At 43.6% G+C, this 18,252-nt stretch overlaps 1 protein-coding gene across 1 annotated transcript in view; it reads left to right on the top strand.

Moving 5' to 3' along the window:
- LOC134858907 (signal-induced proliferation-associated 1-like protein 2) overlaps window positions 1-18,252 on the top strand; it is a 64,781-nt gene that overhangs the window by 11,469 nt on the left and 35,060 nt on the right. The window contains 8 exon segments of the mRNA XM_063875126.1: window positions 1,648-3,460; window positions 6,708-6,841; window positions 8,376-8,438; window positions 8,440-8,565; window positions 13,698-13,872; window positions 14,254-14,357; window positions 15,845-16,002; window positions 16,637-17,213. Coding sequence (XP_063731196.1) covers window positions 1,918-3,460; window positions 6,708-6,841; window positions 8,376-8,438; window positions 8,440-8,565; window positions 13,698-13,872; window positions 14,254-14,357; window positions 15,845-16,002; window positions 16,637-17,213 — 2,880 coding nt within the window. The 5' untranslated portion in view covers window positions 1,648-1,917.

An 18,252-nucleotide genomic window follows, 5' to 3' on the forward strand; every position in this document is an offset into this window, starting at 1 on the left:
CACCAGTCCCAAAGAACATGAAAAAAGCATTTAGGCCAATGTAGGAAGACCTGTCTATAGTGTGGCATGGTGTGGTGTAACCTGCCATGCAGAAGTCAGTGTTTGAGGAGATGAATCCAGCCTAACACCTTAGTCATTTACCCCCCCAGGACCCTGGGACATATCTCATAGCCTGGGATGGGATTGATGAGAGAAGACTCGCTTACTTCCGTACAGTGCAGTCTTTGTCTTTTAGCGTCGTTATTACTTTGGCCAAATTGTTTTAAAGGTCCCCTATTATTCAAAATGCACTTTTTTGATGTGTTTTATACATAAATATGTGTCCCCGGTGTGTAAGTAGATTCACAAAGTGTCAGAAAATACAACCCTCTCACTTTTCTTCTTACCCACATCTCTAAAAACGGGGGTACAAACGAGCTGATCCAGATTTGGAACATAATATGGCGTTTAATCACGGCAGCGTTTAGCTGAGTATCTTCTCCCGGCAGAAAACTTTCACAGAGGAGAGATCGTGACCTTCAAAGGGGCGCGGCCAGCTTCAGCTCAGCTCAAATTTAAAGCGACAGTCGCAGAATCAGCACTTCAGGAACAGGGCTGAAAAAGAGGGGGATGAGGCATGCTACAATAGGGGATCTGTTTGGTATTTTGAGCAAAACACTTCACAGATATGTTTTGTTAAAATATAGCATAATAATAGACCTTTAAACGAGGCTATATGACCAACACGCCGCTGATTTGCTGAGGTCTATACACGGCTAATGTCTGGAAACATAACTTAGGGATAAATATGGAAACCATTTTGCAGCATGTGTGTATCAAACCTTTGAAATCGCCAAGTTATTTTTCTAGGACAAGATCAAAGTTTCCACTTTCCTTCTCTTGTCTGCAGATGTTCAGGTTAAAGAATAATACTGCTTTTCTCAACCTTTTGTCTGGTTATAATTCCCCCAGTTAAAAAAACCCAAAACTGAACAAGGGGTAAACTTGCTCCTTTTTTCTGTAGTTATGGCAGTGTAGTGTACGACAACGTCATATTTCCGTGAACTTGCTGCCTTTTTTATATCACATTTTTTATACGTCAGCCAATTTACTTCATTGGCTCGTGGTTAATTTTCCTCCTAATCAACTTCATCAGATACAAAAGGCGAAGTGGGGTTGAATATGCAAAACTACCCTTCTGTATAATTTGCAGCTTGATGATGCTGCGAGCGTTTGGATCAGATTTTGGTACATGTGAACATTTAGCCGAACATCTGCCTCTTGTTGCTGTAATTTGCTTCACCGCCATCTGTTAGGCATTGGCTGGAAGCACCAACAAAGATATCCATCTATCTTGTTATAAACACATAATGGCACCCGCTCTTCTTAAAAAATCCACTAATTAGCTGTATTCGATGATATGCTCCACACAGTTTCAGAAACTAATACAGCTCTACATACCCCTCAGTGGGAGTTTATTACAAGAGGGTGCAGACAATTTAGGTCAGCAGTACGGTCCTTTTTAATAGCTGAACTGAAGGTGCTGTGTTTGGGGTCATTTTATGGAACTTCCTCTCCCTGTGTTTGAAATGAAAATGTCTCAGTAACAGTGTGCTAACCCTCTTGCCTTGTGCTAACATTTTCTCTGTTTGTGTTTCCGTGCCACAGATCCAAGTCTTCCAGCTGTCGTTCTGCATTGACGACACGCTGTGAGAAAAGACTTCGCTCCGCTGTGCCTCAGCGCCCCTCAGACACTTGTCCTTGACATCCAAATGCTGTGTGTCGATCGTCGTGCCAGCCGCCTTCTGTGAGTTATGATGACGGCTGCTTCATTGACTCAGGACCGAGGCTCCTCCTCCGCTCAGCAGTGAGCAAATCGCATAATGTAATGAAGAAGGGCCCTGACAATCTGCTCTTCAAGGAGTCTGCTGGCAGGATATGAGTATTTTGAGCCCTGTGACGGATAACAAATCAAACCTCACGGGAATTGTGGGAGGCCCAGAAGAATACTCCAGAGCCATGCAGTCAGAGGAGCTATTCAACAGGAAACTCAAAGCCCTGAATGGTAGCATGGGACCACCAGCCCCCAACATGCAGGGGAAACCTGACAAAACAAATGGAAATCCAGCCATGCCTAAAATGGGCGTCAGGGCCAGAGTGACAGACTGGCCACCAAGGAACGACGGATGGGACGGACGGCCTTCACCGAACTATCAGAGTGTGATACCGGTGTTTCAGAACGGCCAGCAGGAGCACACTGTGGAAATACTGGAGCAGGGCGAGGCAGTCTGCCTGCAGGTAGACTACTCTGGCAAATACACACTGAGCGACCTCCTCAGCCACTCGCCGCTGAAGGGTCTCCATCCTATCCGCCAACGCAGTAACAGCGATGTAACCATTAGTGACATTGACTCTGAGGACATAATGGACCAGCACGCTGTCAACCCGAACACTGGGGCATCTCTGCATCGCGAATACGGCAGCACCTCCTCCATTGACCGCCAGGGCCTGACTAGCGACGGCTTCTTTACCATGCTAAGGGGCTACCGAGTGGAAACCCTGGACCACCGTAGCATTCCGCCCATGGGTTTCCCCGAGTTGTTGCGCTGCGATGCCGCACTATCTCCTAGCCTGCAGACAGCAGCCCAGATCGCCAGAGGTGAGATAGTCCACATTCCAGGCTACGACTACATAGACAACTCTCTCCTTTACAGCCGGGAGCCAGACAAGTCCTTCATGAGGCGCCTTAAATCCGAATCGTCTGAAACATCTCTGTTCAGGAAGCTGCGCACCATAAAGAGTGAGAGTGATGCCTTGCGGCTCTCTTTAGAGGACGACCGGCGACCGCTCAGCTTCCAAAAATGCTTTGCGCACTACGACGTCCAGAGCGTTCTTTTCAACATCAGCGAGGCGGTGGCAGGCCGAGCCAACCTGTGTCAGAGGAAGAACACCACCACTGGGGCGTCAGCTGCCTCCGCTGGACTTGGGCCTGGCACTGTGGCAGGAGGCGGGGGCGGGGGCGTAGGCGGAGCTTTGGCTATGGCTATGGCTGTGGCTGGACCTGGACCCGGAGCAGGTATAGATAGTGGGGCGGCTGGATGTAGCAGTGGAAATACACCCATGTTTGAGTCTCCACTGGGCAGCAGGGAGGACTTGAACCCCAAGGAGAACCTGGATGTTGATGACGGGGACCGGAAGAGCAACGGCTTGGTGCTGAGCTGTCCTCACTTTCGCAATGAGATTGGTGGCGAGGGCGAGAGGAGGATCTCCCTCTCCAGAGCCAACAGTGCCAACTACACTGGCATGTCAGAGAGCTGCTCTTTCGAATCATCTTTAAGTTCCCACTGCACCAACGCAGGAGTGTCTGTTCTGGAGGTGCCGCGAGAAAACCAGCCTATCCACAGGGAGAAGGTCAAGCGCTACATCATTGAGCACATCGACCTCGGAGCCTACTACTACCACAAGTACTTCTACGGCAGAGGTAAGGAATGCTAATGATGATGATGATGATGTGTGATTTCTTAGTGAGTCAAACAGGAGGATTGAAATGACTCAGCGTTGAGGATTATTACACTTTCCAGGCCCAATCCATTTCCTTGAAATGATGCACAATGCTGTGTGAGCAAGTTCCCAAATGGAACAGCCTCAGATATCTTGACGGCCCCGGTTATTTTTGTAGGGCCAGATGAAATGAGGGGCCAGAACAATAGCAGTCTTGTGTTGGGCGCAAGGGTGTGTGTTTCACTTCCTCGGGAGAGGAGCGGTCATGTCCTCCCTGTGATATTGCTCTGAACCCCGCGGAGAAGCAGTGATTAGTCATGTGAGAAGAGAGAGGTGAGCGAGAGGGTGTGTTGCAGCTGTTCCCCGTGAGGGCCGTGGGGGTGTGACGACCCCTCCTATGAAACTTTAGGGTCAGTAAAACTATGCCAAGGTCCCAGGTCCCCTCATTAAAACACCTACATGGCCGACACTGGAAATACCGCGCAGACCCCGACCCATCACCGCATTACACGTATCTGTTTCCCCACTGTCTGTGCGTGGCTCTCAGCATATTGGGTTACCCATTCTTGAGCCTCCCCAGAAAACAGCTGCTTCACCTTTCACACCGGGAGACGCCTGACCTTCTTAAAAAAAAAACTCTGTGTTAAAAAATACTCCCTGTGTAAACTTAATCGAGACCCAGCGTTAAGGAATCTGCTCTACATACAGCATGTGAGACTGTAGAACTAAACCTACTCACGCATAGTAAACGCATCCCTGGTGTAGCTGTATTATGTTTTGAACCTCATTCTGTGGCAGCCAAATGTATAATAGAAATGTCCCGTGTTGCTGTCAGCTTTATTCCGATGTTATAGCTAACAGAGGATGCCTCTCTCACAGTATGTGGATGCAGCCCTTTGCCCTTTTTTCACAAGGTGTTTTATCAGAAAGACAAGTCTGTCTTCACCTCTGGTTCACCACCAAAAGCACACCATAAAAATAGGGACACACCCACACAATCTCACAAACATGGCTGTGTGTCACCACTTTAGGGCAAGCTTTTATCAACCTGAGCTGAACATTGATCCCATTGATTGCCTAAAGCCCTCCTTCCCTTAGCAACAGGAGTGTTTCTCCCCAGGCTGCCCTAATGGTCACAGTGTTTCCTTCACACCCACGGGCCAAGACTCGTTACACACAGGTCATGGTTATATATGTGTGGGTAGACATTGAGATATACTATAAAGGGTGAACCAAGGGTTTCTAAGCCTTTTAGGAAGTGGAAGGTAATTGTTTTTTATCGGATTACAGTGCCAACACAGTAACAGGTACACATGTAACTTTTTGAACTTCACTTGGCCAATCGATTTCGACGTTATTGTTGAAAAAAAAGAAGCTTGAACCTCCATATACTGGATTTACAGATTATCAATGACATTCAGTGTGTGTAAGGCTTTTAGTAACAGTCTGTGCCAGTGGGTGCACGACTGTCAAATGGCACATTGTAAATTTGATCAGCTTTGAGTGGTGGCTGATCGACCCGTGCATCTCTAGTCATAGGTTGCTGAGAGCTCCTCATCCTTACCGTGCCCTATGGAGACATTTGACATTAACATACATAAAGTCTTTGAGTCACAAAAAAGTGAGGCAGGACTTTTTAAAGAATTTGAAGGCCTTTCTGAAGTGTGAAGTGACAGGAAGATGGAAACGATTCATCATTTGATATGACAATCAAACTCATCCCGTCTGCCTCCTTTGGCAAATTGTCAAAACTAAGTGATGAGTAACAGTGACATGTTATAGAAATGCGTTGACAAAACGCTCTCACTGGAGTCCTCTCGCTCCCTGTGCTGCTGCTATTCTGATGCTTAGTGGTTCATATGCAAACAGGCCACAAGGCCTCCTGCCGTCATTTGACCTTATGCCTCACAGAGCATTTGGAGTCACTTCTCTGTCCCTGACAAGCTCTGCATTCCTCTGGCAGTTAACCCCGCAATGCCTCCATTCAGTTCATTTATTATTCATGCTGATATGCTCCTTGCCCCCACGTTAATGCCACCAGAATCAGAGAATTTACATTGCATGCTATACACCGCATAGATGCGATGCCAAAACTTCTGCAGAAATCTCTCAGTGAATGTCAGTGCTTTAAGTGTCTGCTGAGGTTGTTCTTTGTCGTAGGCTGAATCCAGGTCTTTCTCCCGGCTTTAGCCTGGATTAAGGGATGTTTGCTCAAGGCACTGCATTTTGTTTGCAAAGCCTTGCTCCAGTCCATGTCCTAAACACACACTCTCATACACACAATATTATCATTAAGTACAGCGTATTTTGAGTGTTTTATTTAAGCAGCTATGACAAATTTCAAATATTTTTACGTTGACACTGAAATTAGCCTTTGTTCTTATAATGGTTTGGTATAACAAGGCTAGAAATCTTGTCTAAAGCACATAAATACTCTGAGCCTGACCTGAGAGGACTCCCTGGTGGTTAGGGGAACATGCTGTGTAACCACTGTGTTGTAATGTAGCTCTAACTGTTACTCTTTTCATATATTCTTCATTCTGTACAGTCAATTATCGAATGAATTTCATGAAAACAAAAGTAAAAGACATTGAATGATGTCTCCCTAAATTGTATCATGATGTGTAAAGCCACAACAGTAGCAGGAGGTGACTGTCGACACGATGGTTCAAAAGTTGAAAAGAGTCAGCCTTACACATGTGTGCGTTTGGTGGGATTATAAATTCATCAGTTGAAAATGAATAATCTACAGCAAATATTTTATTCAGACTCCCAAATTCATCTTTAATATGGAACCATGCAACACAAAAACGTGCTCATATTGCTTTGCTCTGATAGCGTGAGAAGCGCCGTGCTGCACAGTATTTGGGTCGGTGACGGGTCACACAGGTTCAAACTGTCTCCAGGCTCTATTTTTTTTATTTGTTTGTTTTTTTCCTAAATCCCAGTGTTACCACTACATGCCAACCTCTAATCCAAATTGAATCAATGTCAAATCTCCACTGGACCCCTGCTGCTTTCTGTAATCACAGTCACAGCTCACCCATGGCCTATCCACATAAACAAACGGAAATACACAGGCTTTATGCTATGAATTGATATTTGATTGAAGCAAAAGTAGTGGCTTTTTTAAAATGTAAAAAAAGGATGAAGAGTGTTATCCTGAAAAATCTGAATCTGTGCTGTAATAATGCGTGAATAATTCCAATAATTCTTTCCCATTTCAGAACATCAAAACTACTTTGGGGTCGATGAAAATCTGGGACCTGTGGCGGTCAGCATCCGCAGGGAGAAGCTGGACGACGGGAAGGAGAAAGATGGAATGCAGTACAATTATAGAGTCACCTTCAGAACCAGCCAGGTAACCCTAATACACCATTTGCACTCTTTTCTGCACTGCTTGATGTCTTAAACCAATGTGGAACTATTAGGGGTGCATTTGTTTCGCTGTATTGGAGAATTGCCTACAGACCTGAAAACATGCATTTAAAATAATGTTCCCTACATATGCATTCAGCAAGACAAGTTAAGGTCGATCAGCTCAGGGCTCATTCAAGCAGTACAGGAGTTCAGGAATGCTTCAGTAGCCCTGAAATCAAGAGGAGACTCCTTGCAGCTCTCTCTTCCTACAGTAAATCTGCTCCCAGCACCCTAATGTGCCCAATGAGTCTGTGCCAGTTGTGACTCGGTTGGTCCGTCATGCAGACACTGAAGGCTGTAGTCTATCCGAGTCAGCGTGATCGCCCCTCGCCCGCTCACAGCCTCGCGCACACACATCACGCGTGCGTACACACAATGTGATTAATCCACAAACTAAAATGCTCAGTGCCACGGTCCCTGTTGGTACAGAAAGCGCTCCTTGATTGATGCTGGGTGGTCTCATCCACTGAATAATTCAGGTGCAACAGATGTGTCAGGCAGGGAAATGTCACTGATATCCGATGCCATTCTTGGTGTAAAGCACCACTCCCACGATAAAACAATGTATCTGGGTCACGTTGGCCCTGCTAGTAGCACGCAGACAATATTTCACCTCCCCAACTGCCGAAGCACCTATTTGCAAGTGCTCCTATCATTTAGCCCCGGCGTTCTCTGCCTCTCTCCATCCCACTCTCACTCTCAATCCTTTCTAAGTCTGTTAAGTAATCTACTTTTCAGAAAGCCTCTCTATCAGACAACCATTGACTGCTGACACTCACAGGCAGCACGGATGTAAATGAGATGTATGGGTGTAAATGTGTCTGTGATGTTCCAAACATCAACACAAGGGACACAGAGTGGGTGTTTTCAAGCTGTTTGGGTCAATGCTTACTGGCACTTTAACGATCTTACTGCTAAAATACCACTTAACATCTACTGCTCAGCTAGCCCCTCTTCATTATTTACAATGGAAGTTCCTAATGTCTTCCTAAGGAGCTGTAATGGAGCCATTGCCCTAAATAATATGGCGTAACATAAAAAGGATATTAAAACTGGCTCACACAGCAGCCAGCACATAAACCTATTGTTTATTTACAAAGTTTGTAAATAGAATATAATGCCTCAATAGCATCCAAATGAATAAAATCCCTGATTGACAAACCCTTATGACCTATATGGAAATAATGCACACGCAGACCTAGCCTTAAAGGGACAGTACGCTCAAACCAAAAAGTCATAATTTATTTATTTAGGTTGTTTTAATGTGGGTTGACGAGTGTTGGAGATTCAGCCAAAGACCTTATTGTGAGCAGTTTGATATTGTAACTATTTATTCCTACAGAACTATAAACAAATGTTTCCTACTTGAAATTGCCCATAAATATGTCTCCTTATTAAACTGTACAAAGGGACATCAAGACCTCATGACACACCTGATAAGCTGATTAAACTTTATCATCTGTCTTTTCTTCCAGCTGACCACCCTCCGCGGAGCTATCCTTGAGGATGCCATCCCATCCACTGCGAGACATGGGACAGGCCCGCGGCCTGCCTCTGAAAGAAGTACTGGAATACGTCATCCCTGAGATTAACATCCAGTGTCTGAGGCTGTCCCTCAACTCCCCCAAGGTCCCGGAGCAGCTCCTCAAACTGGACGAGCAGGGGGTGAGGACATTGAGACGCCTTCAGTGTTTTTGAGTGCAACTGTTTTATATTTTTTCAGAGGTTACATCGTCAAAATTACACTTTATGGTATTCCCTGTTTTTTTAAAGGAGTTTAACTTACCTTATCTGATTGCAGTGACTTATTGGAGTCTTGTCACTAGTGTCGACTCTAGAAAGTGAATGCATGCTGACATAAAGAAGTAGTGCATACGTTAGGTAACATAAAACCACTATTTCTTGTTTTTGTATGGATAAATCAAACAAAGGTATATTGTGTTCACTAGTGATCTTCATTCAGTTTTTAAGACTTGACAACACCCTATTTGACGTAATGCTTAAATTAATGCTGTTAAATACTGCAGTTCCCAGAATATCTGGGTGAGCAAATGATTGTTGTTTGCCACAATTGGAGTTAGTTGTCAGGCATTGGTCTGTGAATGGTGAACATAGTTAGTTCCCTGGCTGATAAGCTGGAGGTGTGCAGTCTGAACCCTGCAGATCTTCATCCAGCAGCTCACTGCGGCTGCTCATGGCTCTAACAATACTCCCTGAAATGTCAAACTGATCCAAATGTAAAGCCTTCAAATAACTTTTAACTTGTTTTGTAGTCTAACTCCCTGCTCAATACATGTGACTTATCTATAAAAGGGAAATCGTACTTCCCCAGTTAAGGTCAAACAGCAGTAAGCTTATACAGCATCTTTCGGGGGGAAATGTTGCTCCAGCCATTTCGTACTGTAAAGGTATAAATAGTGCATCCCTTTCATCAGCGGGTCATAGTCTCAATCTCTACTATGTAACTTCATACGACTAGAGAGAGAGCAGGGCTAGCTGTGGCATTATGCTAATCAAAGCTAACTAGCTGATGAACATCCCCCTCGTTAAATGTAACCTTTAAATAAGGTAAAGCCATACCCGATTCACTATCATCCACAGATATTTTCCAACTGTTTCATCTTAAGCCTTCACTGCCACATATCAGTCTTAAAAAAATTCTTAGAATTACAGAATGTTGAGCTGTATTAATATTATGGTAAATAGGATACATCTGTCTATATTTCTGACATGTGTGTGAGCTAAAGAAGGAAACAGGGAAGGGATTAACTTCAAATAGCAGGTAGCTTTACTCCATATGTGGGCTTCTTATTATAGATGAACACGGGCTCCCGCATAGAGGTGTAAGACGGCCAATATCACACTTAATTAAAATCAATATGAATCCCACTCTCTCTGCAGCCAGCACCGACTACTTTAACTCCCATTTTCTGCTGTTATGACACTCGAGCCAAAGTAACTCACTTTTGACAGCTTACTCTGTCTGAGAGCAGGTTATTTGGTATTCTGTGTGTGTGGCGCAGAATGTCATCTTGCATTATCACTGTTTGAATAAAATGGCTATTAGTGATATGGGCTGTCCATAGTCACAGGTGTCAGAGATGGATTCATTGTGTGATCTTAAGGCCTTTAATTTTTCATCTAATTAAACTGCAGGATTGAAAGGACTGAGGATTAGCTGGTGCGGTACTGCTTGTCTTACTATCAGAGAATTGGCTGCTTATTAGTGTAATTATATTCATTAGCATGAACCCCTCCTTCCAATTGACAGGGGAAAGGCTTTTTATAATAGAAAGTGTGAGCCGTGTCCCTCTTGTATATTAAGATTGTGTTACACACATAAACAAGAGCAATGTAGTGTCCTTTCCAAAGCAAGCTAAATGCACTTTAGATGATGACAGACTTTGAGTATCCAATTATGGCAAAGTAACTTTGTAAGTAAGTGTTTGAGGAAGAGCTTCCTGCCAGATCTCAAGGAGCTGATACAAGAATTTGTTCACCTGCCATGCAGCTCCTCATGCCTTTGGTATGAGAGGCTGCGTGCAGAATAGATACCGTTTTTGATATAAGACCGAAACTGACACACAGGGGAGAAAAAAGCAATAAAGTGATGGAAGAAACTACTTTCGGAGGAGGAGAGCCCGGGATAAGTGGGGCTCTTCCAACTCGCACTCCTCCTCACAGACCTCAAACCAAACACCCAGTGGAGGCCACTTTATATCTGGACATCAGTACTTTTATACAGTCCTGTTGTAATCATTAATGTTATGCTTGACATTCAAAAGTAAAAAATGTTAGGTACCCCATAATCAAAAATCTTTTTAATGAAACTGGACTTTCACCGCCCCTCTAATGTGTTTATGTGAGGAAGCTAATATTGGACAGGAAGAGCTGCTACTCAGAAAACAGAGTGGACTGCCAGGCCTGCTTTTGTTTGTTTGAGTACATCATTTTCTTCAACAGCATGCAGAAAGCTTTATCCCAGGATTGATTGTGTGTGTATGTTCACTGCAGAATCCTCTGTTATGGTGTTGGAGTGTGTGTGTGCGAAAAAGCCTTTTTTTTCCTGAGCAGAAAGCTAGTGAATGGGAGTATCCCTGAGCCAGGCAGCCTTCAAAATAACCTCATGATCAGCTCTGCAGAAAGAGTATCTCTGAAAGCCCTGCTGTAATGGCCCTGGGTGTAAGAAGAGAACAGGACATATGTGAATGTATTTTAGATCCCATTGTAGATCACAGTGAACTCTCTGTGTGCCAGATGGACAGGGGAAAGCATTAGGCAGTTAATCAGATTTTTGAGATTAGATTTTTTTAGCTGATGGAAATTACAAATGATACATCTTAATAAGAAAAAACATTGATGTAGAAACTCATCTGTTGTTGCATCTGGAAAATGACTGAATTTGTGTTTAATAGAATCTGTTTATCAACTGCTTTCAAATTAAAACGTGATTTCAAGCTTTAAATTCTAATTACTGATAATAAAGGCGGCGATATGAACAAGATAACGGCTTAGCCTGCAGGTGCCTGCATTTATAGCTCATAATAGTGTTTGGTGATAGTGAAGAAATCATGCTAGAGGTCAGAGAAAGGTCACTAATCTTTCCCTCTCAATTATGCTGAACAAATTACCATCTTCCTCTACTAGAAAGAAACACATTTCCTCTGCAGTTCTGGGTTTTACAACTTAAACAAAGGATGAACTCATGACCCCACCCAACTGCAATCACTCCATATCAAGTTTATTCCACTGGTCAACAGGTAAATCCTTCTGCAGGGTCATAAATCACTCCCGATGCCCACAGCGACAACTCTGATGTATAATTTAGGCGAGATTTGTCCCTCAACTTCAGTAGTGTAATCTACCACCTACTGAGGTTATTGCGTTGCTGGGAAAAAAATCAACTCCCTCCTATGTAAATCAATCCCCTGTCCCGACATTGAAACTGGAGGATTAACTTTGAGTCATCCTGAGAGTTTTTTTTCTCCCCACTTCCACATTCCCTTCTTTTTAGATGTTTTTCCTGCAGAATTCGAACACTTCTGCCCTAAAAACAGCACAAATTGCAATAGCAAAGTTTGTGTAATGATGGAGCTTGTAGTTTTGTTTTTGAGAGTCATTATTTTTAAATGTCTGTAGCATCGAGGACACTGCAGTGCAGACAGATGTCACAGTGATGTTTTGTGTTGTGTTAGGGCACCGCTGTATCCCTCAGGTGCGCCGCAGAGCTCTCCAAAGGGAGCAGTGTCCTCATTTCTCTCTCCGCTCATTAAGTATTTCTATCTTTGCATTTATAGGAGAAAGAGAAGAAGAGAGGCAAACCGTTTTCAGCACCCTGCAGTGCTGGATAGATAGAGGAATATTTTTAAAAAAGTATAGTATAACTGTTCACTAGCAGCGTATGCTCAGATTTTTAGCAAGTGGATCATTTTAGCTAAACATACATGTGTTTTATGGCATAATTCTTTTTTTGCAAGTCTGCTCTACCTTGACACAAGCTGATGCAGCCAAAAAAAAAAACACATCAAAGGGCGGTTACACAATGAGCTTTACCTCAGGAGCATTACTCATGTGTATTTTCGTCCTGATGGTTCTGCACTTTTCAGGCACCACTAAATTTTCACCAAAGGGCAACATGGTTGTCCTTGCCTTCGGCGGAAGGTCCGTTAAGAGGGGCAGGAGGTTAAGTGAGTCCATATAATTCAGGATGGAAAAATAGAAGACCACATCATTGCACATGAGGCCATTTCCACTGAGCTTGAAGGTATAATAGCTTTTTATCCCCACGCAGGAGCTTTAGTGCAGAAGTCATCATGACAACCGTGTCAGGAGCACAGCGGGAACCCATAGCCTGTAATGGAGGGAAAAGACAATTCCAATTTGTTTCGCTTTAAAGATCATTTGTTGGCCTTCACATTTATAGAAAGGCTATTCGTTTTGTCGCAGTGACACATTCACCCTGGGTCAAGATCATGCTGTCCTTAGCTGTGAATTGTTGGGTAACAGGTGACAAACAGGGGGGCTTTTATTTCTTCTATTTTCTCCCCCTTCTTTCTCTTGGCCAACATCATTGAGCTGTACTCCATGAAAAATTCATGTTGGCGGAGAGGGGCTCTCGCTCTCTCCATGCGCGAAGAATCACTCGGATGTTTTATTCCTTCCTGTCTCTTCCTGAGACAAGTTCATATCAGACCTGTCCGTTCTGGATAATATTAAAAACTCCCTGTGAAAACCTGTGCGGTTTAACTTGCTTGTGTATGTCTGTGAACACTACTCTTTCTGACATCTTTTTTTGAGGCACTGCACTTGCTGAACAATGGTGGAATCAAGAGTATTATTAGTGGGGTGTTGGGAAGATCAATGCCATTTAAGGCCTGTTATTACGCCTATATTTTAAGTATAGCTTATGGAAGTCTTTTTAAAAACATATCAAAATGTTATTGATTGAAGCTTTGCGTTTCTTGTCATGAAGCAAAGTTCTCCTCATGCTATACGTCTATATTTCATCCCTCGTTTCTCCACAGCTGCTCTTAAGTAGCAGCTATTAGCTTTTCTTGATTTATGCTCGGCTCCAAGCTCCTCAAAATCCACAGCCTGGCTTCACAAAAGAGGATTTCAGCTCTCTCCTAGAAGGGTTATGAAGGCCTTCACATTAGCTGTGACATGATGGAAAGGGTGCACTAGTATGCTTTTGAGTGCATAATGTGCAGCAAGTAACGAGTGGTGGTGTGTGATACATATCAGCTACAGGAAAGGATACTTACCCGCTGAGTGTCTGTGTATCCTCCCCATTCCAGCTAAGCTTCCAGCACAAGGTGGGAGTGCTTTACTGTAAGGCGGGCCAGAGCACAGAAGAAGAGATGTATAACAACGAGAGTGCCGGACCGGCGCTGGAGGAGTTCTTGGATCTGCTCGGCCAGAGGGTGCGGCTCAAAGGCTTCACCAAGTACAGAGCTCAGCTGGATAACAAGAGTAAGATTAAAGACACCGAAACTACACACTCACATTGCAGCCCACACACTTCTAATCCTGCTGAGTGCAGATGCTCTGTTCTGGATAATATTGCCTTTTGGGGTTTTTATGTTATTTTTTTTAGCCTGAATATATATCTTTTAAAGGGATAGTTCGATTTTGTTGAAGTTAGGTTGTATAAGGTACTTTTTCATTCTGAGTGTATAACCTGCAATAGAGTATAGCCCACAGGTAGGTCAGGAATAGAAAAGGCCCACCTAAATAATAAATACCAGTTAAAGTGTATTGACTTGATTTGAATGTAATCTTCAGTTTATCTAACACAATGGCCTTTTTTAGTAATGAGGCCGGAGACCTTGAATGCCCTGTCCTGTGTTACAGCGGACTCCACCGGCACACACTCTCTGTACACCACCTACAAGGACTACGAGTTGATGTTCCACGTGTCCACCATGCTCCCCTACACGCCCAACAACAGACAGCAGGTCAGTAAACTCCACACTCTGCACTCAATCCTCTTCAGCAGACCACCGTGTTTGCTTTACAGTGTGGTGAGCCGCCCTTTAATGGCGGTAATAAGTCCCTTAGCAGCTTCTTTTAAGGAAATCTTCAATTCCGACTCCTGCCAATCTTCCCCAGAGACTCATTTCGCCACGGTAATGACCTATCAGTTGAAAGCATGAGTGTCGCCATGGTAACGGTGCCCCACCGTAGGATTTTAATCAATGCATCCCCAGGGGCCGGACCTGACTTGGTATTAGATGGGCCTCTGTGTCTGCCTGCGCTAACAAGTGGAATTAAGTGGATGTAGCGGTGGACTGGTGAGCGATGGCCCGATAAAGCTGCGGTTTACAGAGGTTCAGCATCTTAGTCCCTGCACTGCTTGAGTGGAAGTACTTTTTGAGCCCATAATAAAATCAGTAGGTACACCCTGCAGATGTTTTAACAGTTTTCATATCCAGGAGCAGGATCCACAGTTACGCACCAACATACCAGATCTTATCATCTAAAATGTGTGATTGGCAGGATTAAAGGGGAGGGTTCTTTCTCTCTTCTTTTCTCCTCCTCCAATTGTATTTCACACACTGAGATAGTTTCATTTAATCCCTGGTGGTAATCTTCTAGCCCAAGCAGAGCTCGCCCCTCTCTCTTCATCTTTTTCAATTCACCTCCTGAACCCTCTAATCCTGCCTTCGATAGATTCTGCCTCATGCTGAACCTCACTGACAACTTTATAGCAGACAGAGAATGAGGTTAACAATCGCACAATTCAGCATTACCAGAAGTTTAATTCGAGTCAAGGTAAATAGGTCTAGAAATACCTATACAAAGAAGGACTTTATCTTACAAGTATAAGCTGTATGTGCATCTGAGTTGAGCTGTGTTATAGATATAGATGGTATAGACATTCCATTCCATTTGTTATTCCACATTGTAATATTAGGGATACTTTGTTTTGCTTGGCTTGTCTAATCGAATGCTTTTAAGCCATACAAAATTAAGCTGCAATGGCTTTCTTCCACAAAACTACGCTGATATCTAAGTGGTTTGTCCATAATGGCTTCACCTTAAAGCAACAGTATGTAAATAACAAATAAGACGCACTCTTCCTCAATTCTGCATACTTTAGGGTTCTGCTGCTACATCTAACTTGGTGTTCTACAACGAGTACCTAATGGTACCTGATGTAAGCTCCTGTTAGAGGAATTGATAGATTTCTAACTGACTATAATTCAGTTTGATTGCTTTTGTGACCAACTTTTATTAGACATCTTATAATGAATACATATCACTCGTAGCTACTTTGTTCAGCAAAACCAACATGGTCTCAAAAAAACATTTAAGTTATTCTAAAATCTTAAGCTTAAACAATGAATGTATACATCTGAACTTTTGTACAATAATAAGCCTTTATGTGATGCCTTTTTTTCCTTGTTCTGTGCTTGACTCCCTTTCTCTCTCCTTTTTATAGTTATTAAGGAAGAGGCACATTGGCAATGATATCGTCACCATAGTGTTCCAGGAGCCCGGGGCCCTTCCTTTTACCCCGAAACACATCCGCTCTCATTTCCAGCATGTGTTTGTCATCGTCAAAGTCCACAACCCCTGCACTGATAACGTCTGCTACAGGTAAATAGAACAAGCGTGAAACCAGGCCTGTAAGGCTCTCTTGTGGTTATTTAACTGAGCGGGTAAAAATGCAAATTCCAAATTTGGTGGCCTTGAGGTCAAACTCCCAAAACATTAGAGCGCCTCACCATGGGATGAAAAGCAAACTGATATCCTCAAGACAATTACGGGAAATATGTTTAGCTTTTGATGTGCTTTGCATAAATGTCTCCGCTCTGCAGCAACTTTTAAGAACACTTAATTTGAAAGAATATTAATAATAGCCTGCTGAGGACTTTCTGTGGTTTCTGTCATGACTTGATAGTAATGTGCAGGAATCACAAGGCTCTTTTGATCTGCACAGTGATGATACAGTTATTATCTTCAGAGACACCTTGAAATTAAGACTTACGACTCTCTCCTCGAGTGTTTCTGAAGTCAAGACAACTCTTGTTAATAACAGAGCGTTTGTTAAACAGAGGTAGATTAGTCTGAGATCAGCCTTCCCGCCAGAAATAAATTCCCCGAAAGCCATATCATTTCAACACTCTTCAAATGGCTGCTCATTATACCTACAGTTCAACACTCCTTTTCGTATTCTTTGTCTTAACTGTCACCACTGCTAGTGATTTATTGTTTGCTTCCTGTTTTCCAGCGTGGCCGTGTCCCGGTCCAAAGACGTGCCTCCGTTCGGGCCCCCTATTCCCAAGTCTGTGACTTTCCCAAAGTCAGCCGTTTTCAGGGACTTCCTGCTCGCCAAGGTCATCAATGGAGAAAACGCTGCGCACAAGTCGGAGAAGTTCCGAGCCATGGCGACACGCACGCGGCAGGAGTACCTGAAGGACCTGGCCGAGAACTTTGTTAGCACGGCTACTATTGACTCTGCCGTCAAGTTCAGCTTCATCACCCTCGGAGCCAAGAAGAAGGAGAAGGTGAAACCCAGGAAGGATGCACAAATGCTCAGCGTGGGGGCCATCACCTGGAGTGTCCGTGCACGGGACTTTGGCCAGTCGATAGATGTGGACTGCCTGCTGGGCATATCCAATGAGTTTATTGTGCTCATCGAGGAGGAATCGAAAAATGTAGTCTTCAACTGCTCGTGTCGTGACGTCATCGGATGGACCTCAGGGATTATGAGCATTAAGATCTTCTATGAGCGCGGGGAGTGTGTCATGCTGTCAGCCCACGATAACTGTGGAGAAGACATCAGGGAGATGGTGCAAAGACTAGAGGTAAGACCCTTAAAGACTCAACTGTCATTATCTTAGTCATCTTAATGCCGTCTAGGGAAGATGAGCTGATCCTTTGTAGGATGCTTAATGCCCACGTCTGTGTCAGTCTCAACTCATACCACACAATACACTGCCTTCTCCTCAGAGAGGGAGTCATTTACTCTCTGTAGGAGTCCTCTGTGGCTAATTGAGGGTTTTATCTCTTCCAGTTTTATTTTCAATATAATGAGGATATTACAGTAAAAACAATTAAGTCTTTATTCCAGTGGCGTGTCTGAAACGCTCTTAATGGATCAGCCAAGGTGCAGCCCAGGTTGGTACAATACAAAAACATGCATAGACAGATTAACATCAACATTATCCAAATATTCATATTCATGACACTTCCTGTTCAGCTACAGGGCATCTTTGGTGCACCAAGTATAGGAGAACTGAGAACAGGAAAGCCAAATATAGGACTTATTTCTTCTTGCTGTGTTTATCTGTGCCTGATGCTCAGTTTATCTTATCTTTTGGAAAGACAGAGACCTGTCACATTGGTCTTCTCTTTGCTCTACATTGTTCGGACAACTGTTGTCTTCTCACTAGTACAAGGCATCTTAGTTAGAGAATTTGCTGTTGACTTATTATTATTATTATGCCCAGTTTCAGGTTCATATTTGTATTTAGTGTCTCTACTGTGACATGTTTCCATGTTTTAATGTTCTAAAAGCTCTTTATTTTTCTCATACTGCCTGTGCTGCAGCCCCCCTTTTCACCCTCTGTCCCAGAGCCCAGTGATTGGTTAGCTGGTTAACCATGTTGAGATGTCCCTCCACTTAGCCTATAACGTACAATATGTTTGAGCGCTAACCAATAGAAGCCAGATTGTTACATAGTGATGTCACTATGTTACGGAAGCAAAACAAAAGAATACAATCAATAACATTTATAACTCAACACAGGAAAGGGAAAATCCCAAAATGCATAATAGGGACTCTTCAAGAGCTTTCTCTTCCTGGTGGTTGTTTTCATCCCAATTTATTTTTTCTTAACGACT

The sequence above is a fragment of the Eleginops maclovinus genome, chromosome 22 (genome assembly GCF_036324505.1).
Source record: "Eleginops maclovinus isolate JMC-PN-2008 ecotype Puerto Natales chromosome 22, JC_Emac_rtc_rv5, whole genome shotgun sequence".
NCBI lineage: Eukaryota > Metazoa > Chordata > Actinopteri > Perciformes > Eleginopidae > Eleginops > Eleginops maclovinus.